The sequence below is a fragment of the Saccoglossus kowalevskii genome, chromosome 7 (assembly GCF_978046115.1).
Source record: "Saccoglossus kowalevskii chromosome 7, keSacKowa6.1, whole genome shotgun sequence".
Classification (NCBI taxonomy): domain Eukaryota; kingdom Metazoa; phylum Hemichordata; class Enteropneusta; family Harrimaniidae; genus Saccoglossus; species Saccoglossus kowalevskii.
The window spans coordinates 36,486,392-36,501,273 of record NC_140647.1 but is presented as its reverse complement, the minus strand read 5'-3'; the positions used below and the strand labels follow the sequence as shown (position 1 = coordinate 36,501,273).

The 14,882-nt window shown below is 33.0% G+C and overlaps 1 protein-coding gene across 1 annotated transcript in view; it reads left to right on the top strand.

The window, feature by feature from the left end:
• Nucleotides 1-14,882, top strand: part of LOC100375380 (polycystin-1-like protein 1) — an 87,481-nt gene that overhangs the window by 25,240 nt on the left and 47,359 nt on the right. The window contains exons 10-22 of the mRNA XM_085501928.1: nucleotides 2,056-2,200; nucleotides 2,803-3,350; nucleotides 5,418-5,773; nucleotides 6,472-6,699; nucleotides 7,676-7,795; nucleotides 8,124-8,295; nucleotides 9,494-9,739; nucleotides 11,413-11,542; nucleotides 11,857-12,054; nucleotides 12,620-12,798; nucleotides 13,228-13,464; nucleotides 13,847-13,998; nucleotides 14,687-14,785. Coding sequence (XP_085358054.1) covers nucleotides 2,056-2,200; nucleotides 2,803-3,350; nucleotides 5,418-5,773; nucleotides 6,472-6,699; nucleotides 7,676-7,795; nucleotides 8,124-8,295; nucleotides 9,494-9,739; nucleotides 11,413-11,542; nucleotides 11,857-12,054; nucleotides 12,620-12,798; nucleotides 13,228-13,464; nucleotides 13,847-13,998; nucleotides 14,687-14,785 — 2,810 coding nt within the window. The remainder of the gene's footprint in view (nucleotides 1-2,055; nucleotides 2,201-2,802; nucleotides 3,351-5,417; nucleotides 5,774-6,471; nucleotides 6,700-7,675; nucleotides 7,796-8,123; nucleotides 8,296-9,493; nucleotides 9,740-11,412; nucleotides 11,543-11,856; nucleotides 12,055-12,619; nucleotides 12,799-13,227; nucleotides 13,465-13,846; nucleotides 13,999-14,686; nucleotides 14,786-14,882) is intronic.

Here is a 14,882-nt window from a genome sequence, read left to right as displayed (position 1 = left end):
TAGTTGACAATGACATCAATGTCATTTGTGTAAAAGGCATGTCTAAACTGACTGTGTACATAAGGTATTCAATGTAAAAACACTGCAACTAGCTAGATAGTTGACAATGACATCAATGTCATTTGTGTAAAAGGCATGTCTAAACTGACTGTGTACATAAGGTATTCAATGTAAAAACACTGCAACTAGCCAGATAGTTGACAATGACATCAATGTCACTTGTGTAAAAGGCATGTCTAAACTGACTGTGTACATAAGGTATTCAATGTAAAAACACTGCAACTAGCTAGATAGTTGACAATGACATCAATGTCATTTGTGTAAAAGGCATGTCTAAACTGACTGTGTACATAAGGTATTCAATGTAAAAACACTGCAACTAGCTAGATAGTTGACAATGACATCAATGTCATTTGTGTAAAAGGCATGTCTAAACTGACTGTGTACATAAGGTATTCAATGTAAAAACACTGCAACTAGCCAGATAGTTGACAATGACATCAATGTCACTTGTGTAAAAGGCATGTCTAAACTGACTGTGTACATAAGGTATTCAATGTAAAAACACTGCAACTAGCCAGATAGTTGACAGTGACATCAATGTCACTTGTGTAAAAGGCATGTCTAAACTGACTGTGTACATAAGGTATTCAATATAAAAACACTGCAACTAGCCAGATAGTTGACAATGACATCAATGTCACTTGTGTAAAAGGCATGTCTAAACTGACTGTGTACATAAGGTATTCAATGTAAAAACACTGCAACTAGCCAGATAGTTGACAGTGACATCAATGTCACTTGTGTAAAAGGCATGTCTAAACTGACTGTGTACATAAGGTATTCAATATAAAAACACTGCAACTAGCCAGATAGTTGACAATGACATCAATGTCACTTGTGTAAAAGGCATGTCTATTAACTGACTGTGTGCATAAGGTATTCAATATAAAAACACTGCAACTAGCCAGATAGTTGACAATGACATCAATGTCACTTGTGTAAAAGGCATGTCTATTAACTGACTGTGTGCATAAGGTATTCAATATAAAAACACTGCAACTAGCCAGATAGTTGACAATGACATCAATGTCACTTGTGTAAAAGGCATGTCTATTAACTGACTGTGTGCATAAGGTATTCAATATAAAAACACTGCAACTAGCCAGATAGTTGACAATGACATCAATGTCACTTGTGTAAAAGGCATGTCTATTAACTGACTGTGTACATAAGGTATTCAATATAAAAACACTGCAGCTAGCCAGATAGTTGACAATGACATCAATGTCACTTGTGTAAAAGGCATGTCTATTAACTGACTGTGTGCATAAGGTATTCAATATAAAAACACTGCAACTAGCTAGATAGTTGACAATGACATCAATGTCACTTGTGTAAAAGGCATGTCTATTAACTGACTGTGTGCATAAGGTATTCAATATAAAAACACTGCAACTAGCTAGATAGTTGACAATGACATCAATGTCACTTGTGTAAAAGGCATGTCTATAAACTGACTATGTACATAAGGTATTCAATGTAAAAACACTGCAACTAGCTAGATAGTTGACAATGACATCAATGTCACTTGTGTAAAAGGCATGTCTATTAACTGACTGTGTGCATAAGGTATTCAATATAAAAACACTGCAACTAGCCAGATAGTTGACAATGACATCAATGTCACTTGTGTAAAAGGCATGTCTAAACTGACTATGTACATAAGGTATTCAATATAAAAACACTGCAACTAGCTAGATAGTTGACAATGACATCAATGTCACTTGTGTAAAAGGCATGTCTATTAACTGACTGTGTGCATAAGGTATTCAATATAAAAACACTGCAACTAGCTAGATAGTTGACAATGACATCAATGTCACTTGTGTAAAAGGCATGTCTATAAACTGACTGTGTACATAAGGTATTCAATATAAAAACACTGCAGCTAGCCAGATAGTTGACAATGACATCATGTAAAATAGTAAAACTGCTCATAACTGCATAAACTTCCTAGAGTTGTTTTTCATGTAAAAATTGATTTCTCTCCAGGCCTTTCAAGGTACTACATTGGTTTGCTTCAACCATCAATGGAACCGCAGTGATATACAAGTGGACAATAACACCATTATACGTAGACACTGATGCTTATGTATCTGGTGTGAATTCAATATCTTGGACATCTGTTCACGCTAGAGTGAGTATAATCTAATATGAGATTGGATCAGGATAATCAGGATTGGAGCGAGTCAACCAGGAAGGCATTTAATTTGCCTTGATTAAGCTGATTGGTTGTCATTTGAAATTGCACTGTGAGACAAAGTAATTTTTGGGAGTGGAGCTATGTCACATAATGTTGTATTTTGCTAAGACTTTTACAATGTTTTTCTATGGGCTCTGTGCGAGGTGTTGTTGAACTTCAGTCGAAGAGATGCTAAAAATAGCTAGTCGATGAAACAACACAAACTCAACTTTGAAATAATCCTGAGCTACCAAATATATATATGTTGCACATGTAGAGGTAATCTTGTTACACTGTTCAGGAGAGTCTCAACAACTATCCAAAAGTACAGTTTTCTGAGAGTTTTTGGTCTTTGTTTTCACTGTGATGGTTGCCAGGCAGTGAAAATGCCCGGATGCTCAACCCAGGAGTACCTATATGTATTATTTGTGGACCACAACAATATTTAAAACCACTAGAAATTTTAGATAGAGGGAACTGTTTACCCATTCCTATCAACTATTGTTCTGCAATTGTGGTGTGTAATCTATAAGTTAATTTTATTTTTGTAATTTCAGAAATCGCATCTCTTCAGGACCCCAGGTGTATATAATGTTTCATTGACTGTTTCTAATGCATTAAGTTCCGTCTCAACTTCCATGGTTACCATTCTACAAGATCCAATCAAACACCTTGATGTTTCCATAGCAACTGTTCTCCATGAAGATCCATCTGTGTTTGTGATCACTATTAAAGGAGGAAAACACTTTGATGTTGATATGAGTTTTGGAGATGGCACAACTTTTTCTTTTAGCACTGAAACTGAAAAAAATATCACTGAATTTTCTGATTTTTCTGGGCAACTTCCTAAATATACATATCATGTGGTGAAACAGTATATTAACATTGGTCACTATGACTGTGTTGTCAATATTTCTAATGATGTTTCATTTGAAACAAAGTCATTGGCTGCTATTGTTGATGAACCAATCTCTGGTCTGTTGTTTACTTCTGTGTTACCTCCTGTGATGTCTCTGTATGATGAATTGACAATGACAGCAGAGGTTGCAACTGGTACAGACGTTGTATTCAACTGGAATTTCAACGATAATTCTGTTGTTCAAACGTAAGTATTCACTTCTCAGATAATGTTATTCTCAAAATAATTATAGTTCTTTTCATTTATGATCTCAAATATTATTTCACATTACCAGTATCTAAATTCATGTCTTTGTATTCAATTTATACCACGTCTGTATTGTTGAGATTCAATTTATACCATGTCTGTATTGTTGAGATTCAATTTATACCATGTCTGTATTGTTGAGATTCAATTTATACCATGTCTGTATTGTTGAGATTCAATTTATACCATGTCTGTATTGTTGAGATTTAATTTATACCATGTCTGTATTGTTGAGATTTAATTTATACCATGTCTGTATTGTTGAGATTTAATTTATACCATGTCTGTATTGTTGAGATTCAATTTATACCATGTCTGTATTGTTGAGATTTAATTTATACCATGTCTGTATTGTTGAGATTTAATTTATACCATGTCTGTATTGTTGAGATTCAATTTAATTTATACCATGTCTGTATTGTTGAGATTTAATTTATACCATGTCTGTATTGTTGAGATTCAATTTATACCATGTCTGTATTGTTGAGATTCAATTTATACCATGTCTGTATTGTTGAGATTTAATTTATACCATGTCTGTATTGTTGAGATTTAATTTATACCATGTCTGTATTGTTGAGATTTAATTTATACCATGTCTGTATTGTTGAGATTCAATTTATACCATGTCTGTATTGTTGAGATTTAATTTATACCATGTCTGTATTGTTGAGATTCAATTTATACCATGTCTGTATTGTTGAGATTCAATTTATACCATGTCTGTATTGTTGAGATTTAATTTATACCATGTCTGTATTGTTGAGATTCAATTTATACCATGTCTGTATTGTCGAGATTCAATTTATACCATGTCTGTATTGTTGAGATTTAATTTATACCATGTCTGTATTGTTGAGATTCAATTTATACCATGTCTGTATTGTTGAGATTTAATTTATACCATGTCTGTATTGTTGAGATTCAATTTATACCATGTCTGTATTGTTGAGATTCAATTTATACCATGTCTGTATTATTGAGATTCAATTTATACCATGTCTGTATTGTTGAGATTAAATTTATACCATGTCTGTATTGTTGAGATTCAATTTATACCATGTCTGTATTGTTGAGATTCAATTTATACCATGCCTGTATTGTTGAGATTCAATTTATACCATGTCTGTATTGTTGAGATTCAATTTATATCATGTCTGTATTGTTGAGATTCAATTTATACCATGTCTGTATTGTTGAGATTCAATTTATATCATGTCTGTATTGTTGAGATTTAATTTATACCATGTCTGTATTGTTGAGATTTAATTTATACCGTGTCTGTATTGTTGAGATTTAATTTATACCATGTCTGTATTGTTGGAGATTCAATTTATATCATGTCTGTATTGTTGAGATTTAATTTATATCATATCTGTATTGTTGGGATTCAATTTATACCATGTCTGTATTGTTGAGATTCAATTTATATCATGTCTGTATTGTTGAGATTTAATTTATACCATGTCTGTATTGTTGAGATTCAATTTATACCATGTCTGTATTGTTGAGGTTTAATTTATACCATGTCTGTATTGTTGAGATTTAATTTATACCATGTCTGTATTGTTGAGATTCAATTTATACCATGTCTGTATTGTTGAGATTCAATTTATACCATGTCTGTATTGTTAAGATTCAATTTATACCATGTCTGTATTGTTGAGATTCAATTTATACCATGTCTGTATTGAGATTTAATTTATACCATGTCTGTATTGTTGAGATTCAATTTATACCATGTCTGTATTGTTAAGTTTCAATTTATACCATGTCTGTATTGTTGAGATTCAATTTATACCATGTCTGTATTGTTGAGATTCAATTTATACCATGCCTGTATTGTTGAGATTCAATTTATACCATGCATTCTGCATTAACACTGCATATATTTTTTTAAATGATTATTTTTGATTTCTTTTTAGACATGGTCATTCAAGTACATTTGTACTGCAAACCAAGTACTGCATATATTTTTCTAAATGGTTATCTTTGATTTCTTTTTAGACATGGTCATTCAAGTACTGCAAGACACAAGTTTTCAAGTACTGGTACTTTTAATGTCTCAGTGAGCGTACAAAATATAATGTATGACGAACCAATCATGCTGCAGTATCCTTACAGCATCATTATTCAGGAACCAATCACGTATGCGGATGTGACACCGATGAACACGAACCATGCAGAGTTGTCCAATGATCTTAATGCTACAACACAGGTGATAGATTTCCAAGTATTCGCTGATGGGTTTCCGGTTGTTTTTGAAATTAATTATGGCGATAATTCTGCTACTGAAATAATAGTTGGAGAAATACGTACATATCTTGGTGTAGTTGTGACTGGGCATCATACATATTCCAGTGGTAAGTAATGTTTTAAATTAACAGCTTCAACCATACATACTATGAAAAAGCCTGTAAACGCAACTGTAGCAAAGATAACAAAAACGAAAGAGTGTTTGAATTGAATGTGCTGTTTCATCTTTATCAATCTTTCATTTTTATTTTTATTCTTTTTTTTTTTTAAATGTTTTTGAGCCAGGCGACAGTTCTGGACTGTGTTTTTTTTGTATGTACTAGTGCTGTCACATAGTGCATCTTTCATATTTTTCATCCAATTCATATTATTGATTGACATTCAGGCATTGTGATAATTAATGAAAGTATTTTCCCAAAATGCTATAAAAAAAAATTGTCAGCTAACTGTTGAAAGTAACCATAGGTTTTTTCTTTAACATGATCATAGCAAGTTACAAAATTCATAGAGAATGCTGAGGCTTGTTGATATTTCTGACTGTTGCTCAAAATTGTGCTTAATATTTTTTTATAATATTTATCAGTGTCAAGTTACCTAATTAGTATGCATTTCAAGAAATCAATGTGTGTGCATGCGCAGTTTAAAATTGAACAATTTTGAGCGCAATGAAATTATGCATAGAACTAGTAGCACTAAACACAATTTTTGGGCCTGTATATATTTTGTGATGTCTCTTAAGATGTTACTGACACTAAATACCTCATACTACATGCTTTTACTTACTTTGATGATTTATGTTTTTCAGAGGGAGAATACACAGTTTGTGTGACAGCCATAAACCTACTCGGTAATGTATCAGTCTGCATGATGGAGCTTTTTAAAGTTCAAGTTGCACCCCATGGATTGTCAACTGACAATACTCAGTACATTACTAGATTTGGGAATACCACTGATTTCCAGCTGTTCTTGGAAGGTGGAACTGATGTACATTTTGACTGGATAATGGGTGATCAGACTGTGTATGTTGATGCAGGTAGGAGGACAGATTTAGTCACTTGACTATAGATGTAAATGGCAGCTAAGTTTTTAAGTGTTCTATTCTCTTGTCATCAAGTCCACATTTCCAAATACTATGGATACATATATTTATAAGCGATGAAAAACTTGTCTTTTCAGTAAAACTGTGCCAACATGCTTTCCTGTAGCCAACATGGTAGTTATAAATTGACTCATTCTATGATAACAAGCTGAAAAATGATGTAAAATTAATGTGTTTTTAGTGACACATTTGTTATCAGACTCCAGCAAACGGTTGAAAGTATTGTGATCATAGCAAGTTACGAAATTCATGCAGAATGCGTTATTTCACTCTAGTACTGAGAGAAATCACAGTATGTGTGTATGCGCAGTTTGAAGTGAAACCATTTCGAATGCAATAAAATCATGCATAGAATTCACTCCAACCACAAACTAGTGGCATCAAACTGGTTGTCGGTTGAATTGTTTTACAACTGTTCGTTAAATGGATATTGTTGCTTCGACCATATGCTATGGACTGAATTTGAAATATTCTATCTAGATAGAACATAGGTCAGGGAAACATAGGTTACATAGGTCAGGGGAACAGTAACCATAGTGACGGAAAAAAACAAAAAATAATTGAGGGGTAAAAATAAGTCTTGCTGCTCTCTTGCTCGTCAAAATCTATTTAACAATGTGAGTGCCAAAGTCAACTTCAGACTACATTTATTTTAGTTACATTTATAGTCTGCTCTTTTCCATGTGAAATGTTAAACAATTTGTTTGTTTGGTCCAGAATTAAGATTGAATTCAGTGAAAATTACCAAAATTTAAGCAGGTAAAAATTTGGCACTTGTTGACTGCTCCAGAATTTTGTGGTTATCCATTGGTGTAGATTTTTATAGCCATGCACGGAATCAGTTATTTTTGCATAGTTGAAGTAATTCCATGATTTTTGTTCATTAACAGTATGACTATGTTTGTTTTAGGTACGAGTGTCAGTCACCACTACTTGACGGATAGTGACTATGTTGTTACAATAACAGCTTACAATGACGTAGGAACAATATCCACACAGGTGTATGCATCTATCTTGAGTGGTGTACAAGGTAAAAAATTATTGTATTGTTATGTATTACATTGTTATCTCATCACTGTGGACAGCATGTTCAGTTTGAGCTAGAGATGTTGCCAAAATACTAGTTATACCGGTAAATAGAACATTTATGTGTCAGACACCTCTTTGATGGGAATAGTATTAAGCATATCGTAGAATTTCTGATATTGTTGCTGCCTTTTTTCCATAAAAAACATACTATTTGCAAAGAGTATCTGATTTGCATTGACATTCTTTTATATCATATCAGCTTGCTGTCAGAACAAATAAATAATACATTGATTATGTAGATTGAAACCAATGAGATGTATATTTTGCAGGGGTTGAAGTAGAAGTTGATAAAGATTTATGGTCAACTGGTTCTGATGTAACATTCACAGCAGTCACATTAACAGATGCAACCCGCTGGTTTATTTGGGATATGGGAGATGGTAGTAGTACCTCACAGACTGTAATTAATGAGAAGGTGTATACATACACTGGTTCAGGAATGTAAGTATTGGTTATTAATACATGGTGAAAAAAATATCTTGTGTATCATTACAGCATTGCAGTTTAGTGTGATAAAGGTGTGCAATAATCTGATTGCCAGTGACTTTGGGTGGGCATTTGCCCGGGCATGGGTGCTTACCCGGATAAATACGGTATATCTTTTGAAGGTTTGCTTGCAATTATAGTCATTCTACATAATTCCAGTTGTATCAGCCAAAGTTTTAAGTTTTATTTACAGACCAGCCAATTCTTCTAAATTCAACTTGAAGCAAAGTAATTTCTTTCTACTATGCCCACTATAGACTTGGAACAAATAAAAAAATGACAACACACATTTAATAAGGTTGATCAGATCACGTTATTCCTTCATATATTCAGTTTTTAGCTCCGCTGTCGACTTTGTCGAGCGGAGCTTATCATGAGTGATTGTCCGTCGTCGCCCGTGTCAATGTTTTACTTTTTCGACTTCTTCTTGAAAACTACAAGCCTGAATGCTTTGATACTTTGTATATGTACCTTGGGCAGACCTCTCTCAGATTTGTTCATTTCATGATCATATCTTCAATTCTCTAATTTTGGTGAATATTTTTGTCATTTTTGGTAAAAAGTGATATTTTTTTCTTCTTGTTAAAAACCACAAGTCCAATTGCTTTGATATTACATATATAGGTACTACATGTGGACCACTCTCAAATTTGTTCATTTTGTAATGATATCGTCAATTCTCTAATTTTGGTAAATATTTTTGTCATTTTTGGTAAAAAGTGATATTTTCTTCTTGTTAAAAACCACAATCATTTATGGTGAAAATGATATTTTTGAATTTTTGTTGAAAACAGCAAGTCCCATTGCATTGATACTATGTATATTGTTCATTTTATAATGATATCTTCTGTTCTATAATTGAAATGTGCATTGCAAACAACGGAGCTATCTCAGCCAAGAGGCTGCTTGTTATATACTTTTAGAACAATTCTTTTTTCAAACTAGGTAGCAGAAATAACAGAAATATTTTAATGATTGATTTTGCCTGCTGAAAATTAAACACCTTATATATTATTACATCATGATTGGGTGAAATTGCACATTTCACTTTCATTTCCTATCAGTATCTTTTATTTCCCTGAGATTAATATCAACAAATATTTGGTCTGCTGGTCTCTTCATCTGTTTATTCCTGTTACTTTTTAATTTCCAGATTCTATGTGAGTGTGACAGCAGCAAACGCATTGAGTAGTGTGACTTCTCCACCAGTTGAAATTCACATTGAATCAGCTGTGGATGACTTGGACATATGGATTCATAATAACCCAACTCTGATTGGCTCAGCAACAAAATTCTATCCTGATTTGTTTGCTGGCAGTGACTTGACATTTGAATGGGATTTTGGTGATAACCAATCACTGTCTACCAATGAATACAGTGTGGAACATAAATATACTAGGTATGTTTTATCACTCCATTTCCTACACAAATCTTTTATGATAATTTCGGTATATGATTCATATTCTCAGCAGGTGTGTATATCTTGTATGGTTTTCATAACAAATGCTTATTGAGTTAACCTTTTCACTATCAGTTCCCTTTTTTCCATCACAATTTCACAATATAGTCCTGTTTATAGTCTGCACGTTAACCTTTTCACTATCAGTTCCCTTTTTTCCATCACAATTCACAATATAGTCCTGTTTATAGTCTGCACGTTAACCTTTTCACTATCAGTTCCCTTTTTTCCATCACAATTCACAATATAGTCCTGTTTATAGTCTGCACTTTCCTTCAGAATATTGGAACAATTTTTCCTAGGATGAGAAGTAAACTTCTTTTTAGCCTAACCTGAATGTTCTGATTTTTGAATATATTTTTTTGTGTTTGGGATTATATGCTCCAGTAAACTGGTATATCGTAGAAATGTTCATTTTTAATCCCTTGTATGGAATAAACTGGATACACATCTCTTGTTTGTACTGTCATGTACAAAAAAAGCCATACTGAAGTATAAAACTGAAAATTGATTTTTTTCCCCATATTTTGTATAATGATTTGAAACAAATTTAAATTTACTATCTCTAAGAATTAATTCTCTATTTTTTAGGATTAATATGCCATTTATGCAGACTTTCTAGAGGTTTACTGACCACATATTCATTTGTTTGAATGTCTCATTAAAGTATTTGGCAGCATTGTAAGGGTTAAGATTCCTATCAAATATTCTCACATTTGTATGCTACTTTACTACTTAGAATATTTCATTTTTTCTTATCATACCCTTGTTTCCAATGAGAATTTTTAAAAATTATGCAGTATGTGTTGATCATTAATTCATCACAAAAGAATTTATGAAAACATGGTTTGATAGTCATCATATACAAGATACCAGATTCAAATCATTCTTTTTTGTTTTTCACATTTTTGTTTATTTTTTTCATCTTATCAGTGCTGTTTGTTTTTCTCTGTTTTGTTTCTTCATTGTTGAATTATCTGTCACCGTAACGTCATAAGTTACAGTGTGCCGTAATTTTGCATTACCTTATGGGGTATTTTCATCCTACCATATTAGGAAATGTGAATTCCAGATACATGTATGGAATGATTACGCACATAAGCGTCTAGGGTTTGACGGGACTCCACACAAAGAAGTTCGCTAAATCTGTTCTAATTTTTTTGGATTTCGGCATTCCCATGATGCATTTTTGGAATGAAAAGATGTATGATAATAAGGTTATTACGAGGATACCTCAAAGTATGCACTCAGACAGTACAGCGTCACATCGACCTTCGCTGCGTGTCAGTCGATACTCCCACTGTACTGTTTTTGTGCATACTCTGAGGTTTCCTCGTAATAACCTCATATTATTACAACATTTGTATTCTCTAAGTCAAGCCTACGTCACAAACTGGTCAAAATCCCCAAACATTGCCAGCAACCAATCACAGACTAGCTTAAACAATAGCTTTCCCTGACGATAATACTTAGCAACGTTATTTCCCCCACGCTAACTTGAAAAATCTTTTGTTTTAGTCTCGTTTCCGTTTCCGGTCTGTCTTAGAGAATGTGTGAGTTCTCAAACATGTTGTGATATTCCTGTTAAATTGTTTTCTTTCGTATTTCTACAGCACTGGTGAATATTTAGTGACCTTATATGCACACAATAGAGTAAGCAGTGCAACCATCCAATCAACAGTGTTCATATTGGTTGAGATGTGTAAACCACCATTGTTGATCATTCATAACCCATATTCAAAAGTAGGTTATTTTGAAACATCTTTTGTAATACTTTCTATATATTATAACATCCCCACCGTGCGACATACATGACAAATCCAAAATCTATTAAATAGTTTAACCACGTACTACCAGACTTATTTTCATTTTCATGATACCAAATAATTAATAATAACAAATTCAAAACTTGTATCTGTATTTCATATCAAACTAAGAGAAGATATTATTTTTGATTTCATGAAAATATTTTTTTTATTGGAATCAGTAATTGTAATTCACAAATTACACAGGATTCACAGTAAAAGGAAAATCACCTATTTACAATATATTTTCAGTGGTTGAGATGTAAAGACATACACATAGAAGTAGATGCAACTATTGATTGTGAAGTGACTGCTCAAACTAACTATAGATGGAGTATTTTACAAGATAACCAAGAGATCACATTAAATAATGAAGCTATATTGTATCAGAGAATTTTATTCATCCCAAGTAAAACATTAGACTATGGTACATATACTATGAGCTTAAAGGTGGGTGTGATTACTTTGTTACAGTGAAAATCACTGCAGTTTGACAATAGACACCATTTTTTTAATTAAATGAGTCAAAAATGTGTCTAGCCATAACACACACTGACTCAAAGAATGTCAGAGACAATGTAGTCCCTGACTATTATAAACATTTAGTGTTGATTACTCTGAATGTAAAAAGTCACACTAATCATCATATGGTGTTGAAAAGATCTGGGGTAATTGCTAAACATTGTACAATAAATTATCTAACAAAAACCACATGTGTCAGTGTTTACATAAAAAAAAAATGTTCAAAGAATGATTGAAACTGTCTCATGATGCTGAAGAGGACTTAATGCAAAACAGGTTATGAAAAGACTGTGCGATAGGTTCTGTCAATTTATGATGTAGTTGAGATAAGTAGATATTACAAAACAACTTGTATTTTAAATTCCTTTTTTGTATTTTTGCTTGTGAACATCTGCAATCTAGCCAAGTTACCATTTATATATTGGGTGTGATACATGTAGCTCCACCCCTCCACTTCTTAATACTTAATACTTTACCTTGTCTCTGTCTGTAGGTTGAAATGAATAGTACTATAGTGTACTCCATAAAAGAGACAATAGTGGAGGTGGTTCCTACACCATTGGTAGCCATTATTGCAGGAGGAACAAGTCGTGTTGTTGGTAGTGATACAATTGTACAGTTGGATGCTACTTCATCCTTTGATCCAGATTTCCCTATTGAAGGAGGACTCAGGTATTATAGCTACCTTTGTAATCCTCAACTCAAATCAAACGTTGTTACTCTTCACAAATGTGTATGCATCCAAGTATGTTTTGTTACTAGTAGTCAATCGTAGGGACAAATAATCACCAAGATGACGATGAGAGATATACTGACTTTTTGACAATGATTTTGCCTCTTACATTGTATTTCATTATTTCATATTATTGTTTTCACTATACTCAAATAACCATGGTTACATAGATGAGTAGAGGTGACGATGGGGAGAATGCAACCTATTTGAGGGGCAAAAAAGATGTCATTAGCCATTCACAACTATGGTATTTAATTTTTTAATACAATGAACCAGTTGGTGAAAGTAATTTTGTTTTGATTATGAAATCAACTAGTGATTGAATGTTTGTAATAATGTACATTTTCTTGTTTTTTTTACTATTCCAGCTTTAATTGGACTTGTAGCCTTTTGACGTCTCCAACTGTTTCATGCTTTAAGGAAGAGTTACTGGCTAACATGTCATCACCACTAGACACCAATGATAGCTCTATTTCATTCTCAACTTCATTGCTTCTTCAAGATCCTTTAGTTTCCCTGGTCTTCTGGTTAAGAGTTAGCAAAAATGGACGTGATGATGCATATACAAGTCAAGTATTGGAAGTTGTACCGGGCAAACCACTCAAGTATGTTTATTTATGATTTGTAAATTGTTTCATACACTGCCCAAATGATGAAATAAATCATCCCCCAAATGCAGTCTATTCATACACAAAACTGTCTCACCACAAGCGTTACATGTGAGTTCCACAGTAATCAGGCAATCATGTAACAAAATATTATACAGAGGGTACACATATTGTCATATATAATACAAATGAACAGGTTTTCATTTTTTCAAGAAAATAAAGGAGTGGTCCAACTAATTAAGTTTTTATAGTAGTTTTGAAATAAGCATTAGTCATACATAAATCAGCTATACATAAATTTGAGTTCAAGGTCCTTCCTATATCGATTATTAATAAAGATGAATACAGTAATTATATAATTAGTTATTATTTATTTCAGTGTGATGATGAGCTGTCCTCTGTGTTGGAAAGATGTTAATGCTAATAATGAGTTGACATTCAATGCTGAGTGTGTTGATTGTTGGGATGATGTTACCTATACATGGACAATGTTTGTTGTCCTTGATGGTAGTGGTACTAATTCCTTACCAGGTTAGTACTAGACCCATTAAATTATTAATATATATGCTGCTAAAATCAAACCATGCATAGACCATTGTAGCGGGGTATGCTACTGAATCAGGAATCTTGTAACTATCAACCAATACTGTATTTGGTAGATGATAAACACTATGCAAATGTAACCATATCAGTATTCAAAACAGAGAATACCCTTTTATTCCGACAGTAACAATGGCTGCACAGCACAACTCAAACGTGGACAGAGAAGAGAACCGAACTAGAAAATTCAAAAACGTCAGCCTAAACTTCTGATTGGCTGTTACATAATGCCTCGCTCTGGCTAACACTCCATATTTGGAATTGGCTTAAAATAGCCGGACGATAGTAGTTTCTATTGTATCGTAACGTAATTGCTATGGTGGTAGAAATACACTAAGCTAGCAACTTTGACAGTATAATAGAATAGAAATGTATAACGAATATTATCAACGATGATTCATACAAATAAAACATAACTCATAATGATAATTGCATGTAGCAAACAATGGAATAATTCCAATTGAAATAAGCATAATTACGAATCTGGTCATTAAATAACAACTATCTCATATATGCACAAGGTGCAGCGATAACCATAAACTGACCAATTGATACACTTTATACTATTGTATGGAAAATCAACTCTCTCATAAACCAGGTTCTGTTACTCTTATTTTAGCATCTCATCGTTGTGTGACTGCCGATGGAAGAGACTACGTTCAGCTAATTATTTATCCGAATATTACAGATGAGTCTACAAGCATGTCAAATGCAATAGGTAAATAATTATGCTTCCATCACCAGTATTTCATATATATGTATCTCAACATACAGTCCTACAGCAAAATTTCAGGAAAACCATAAAATTGTAATAA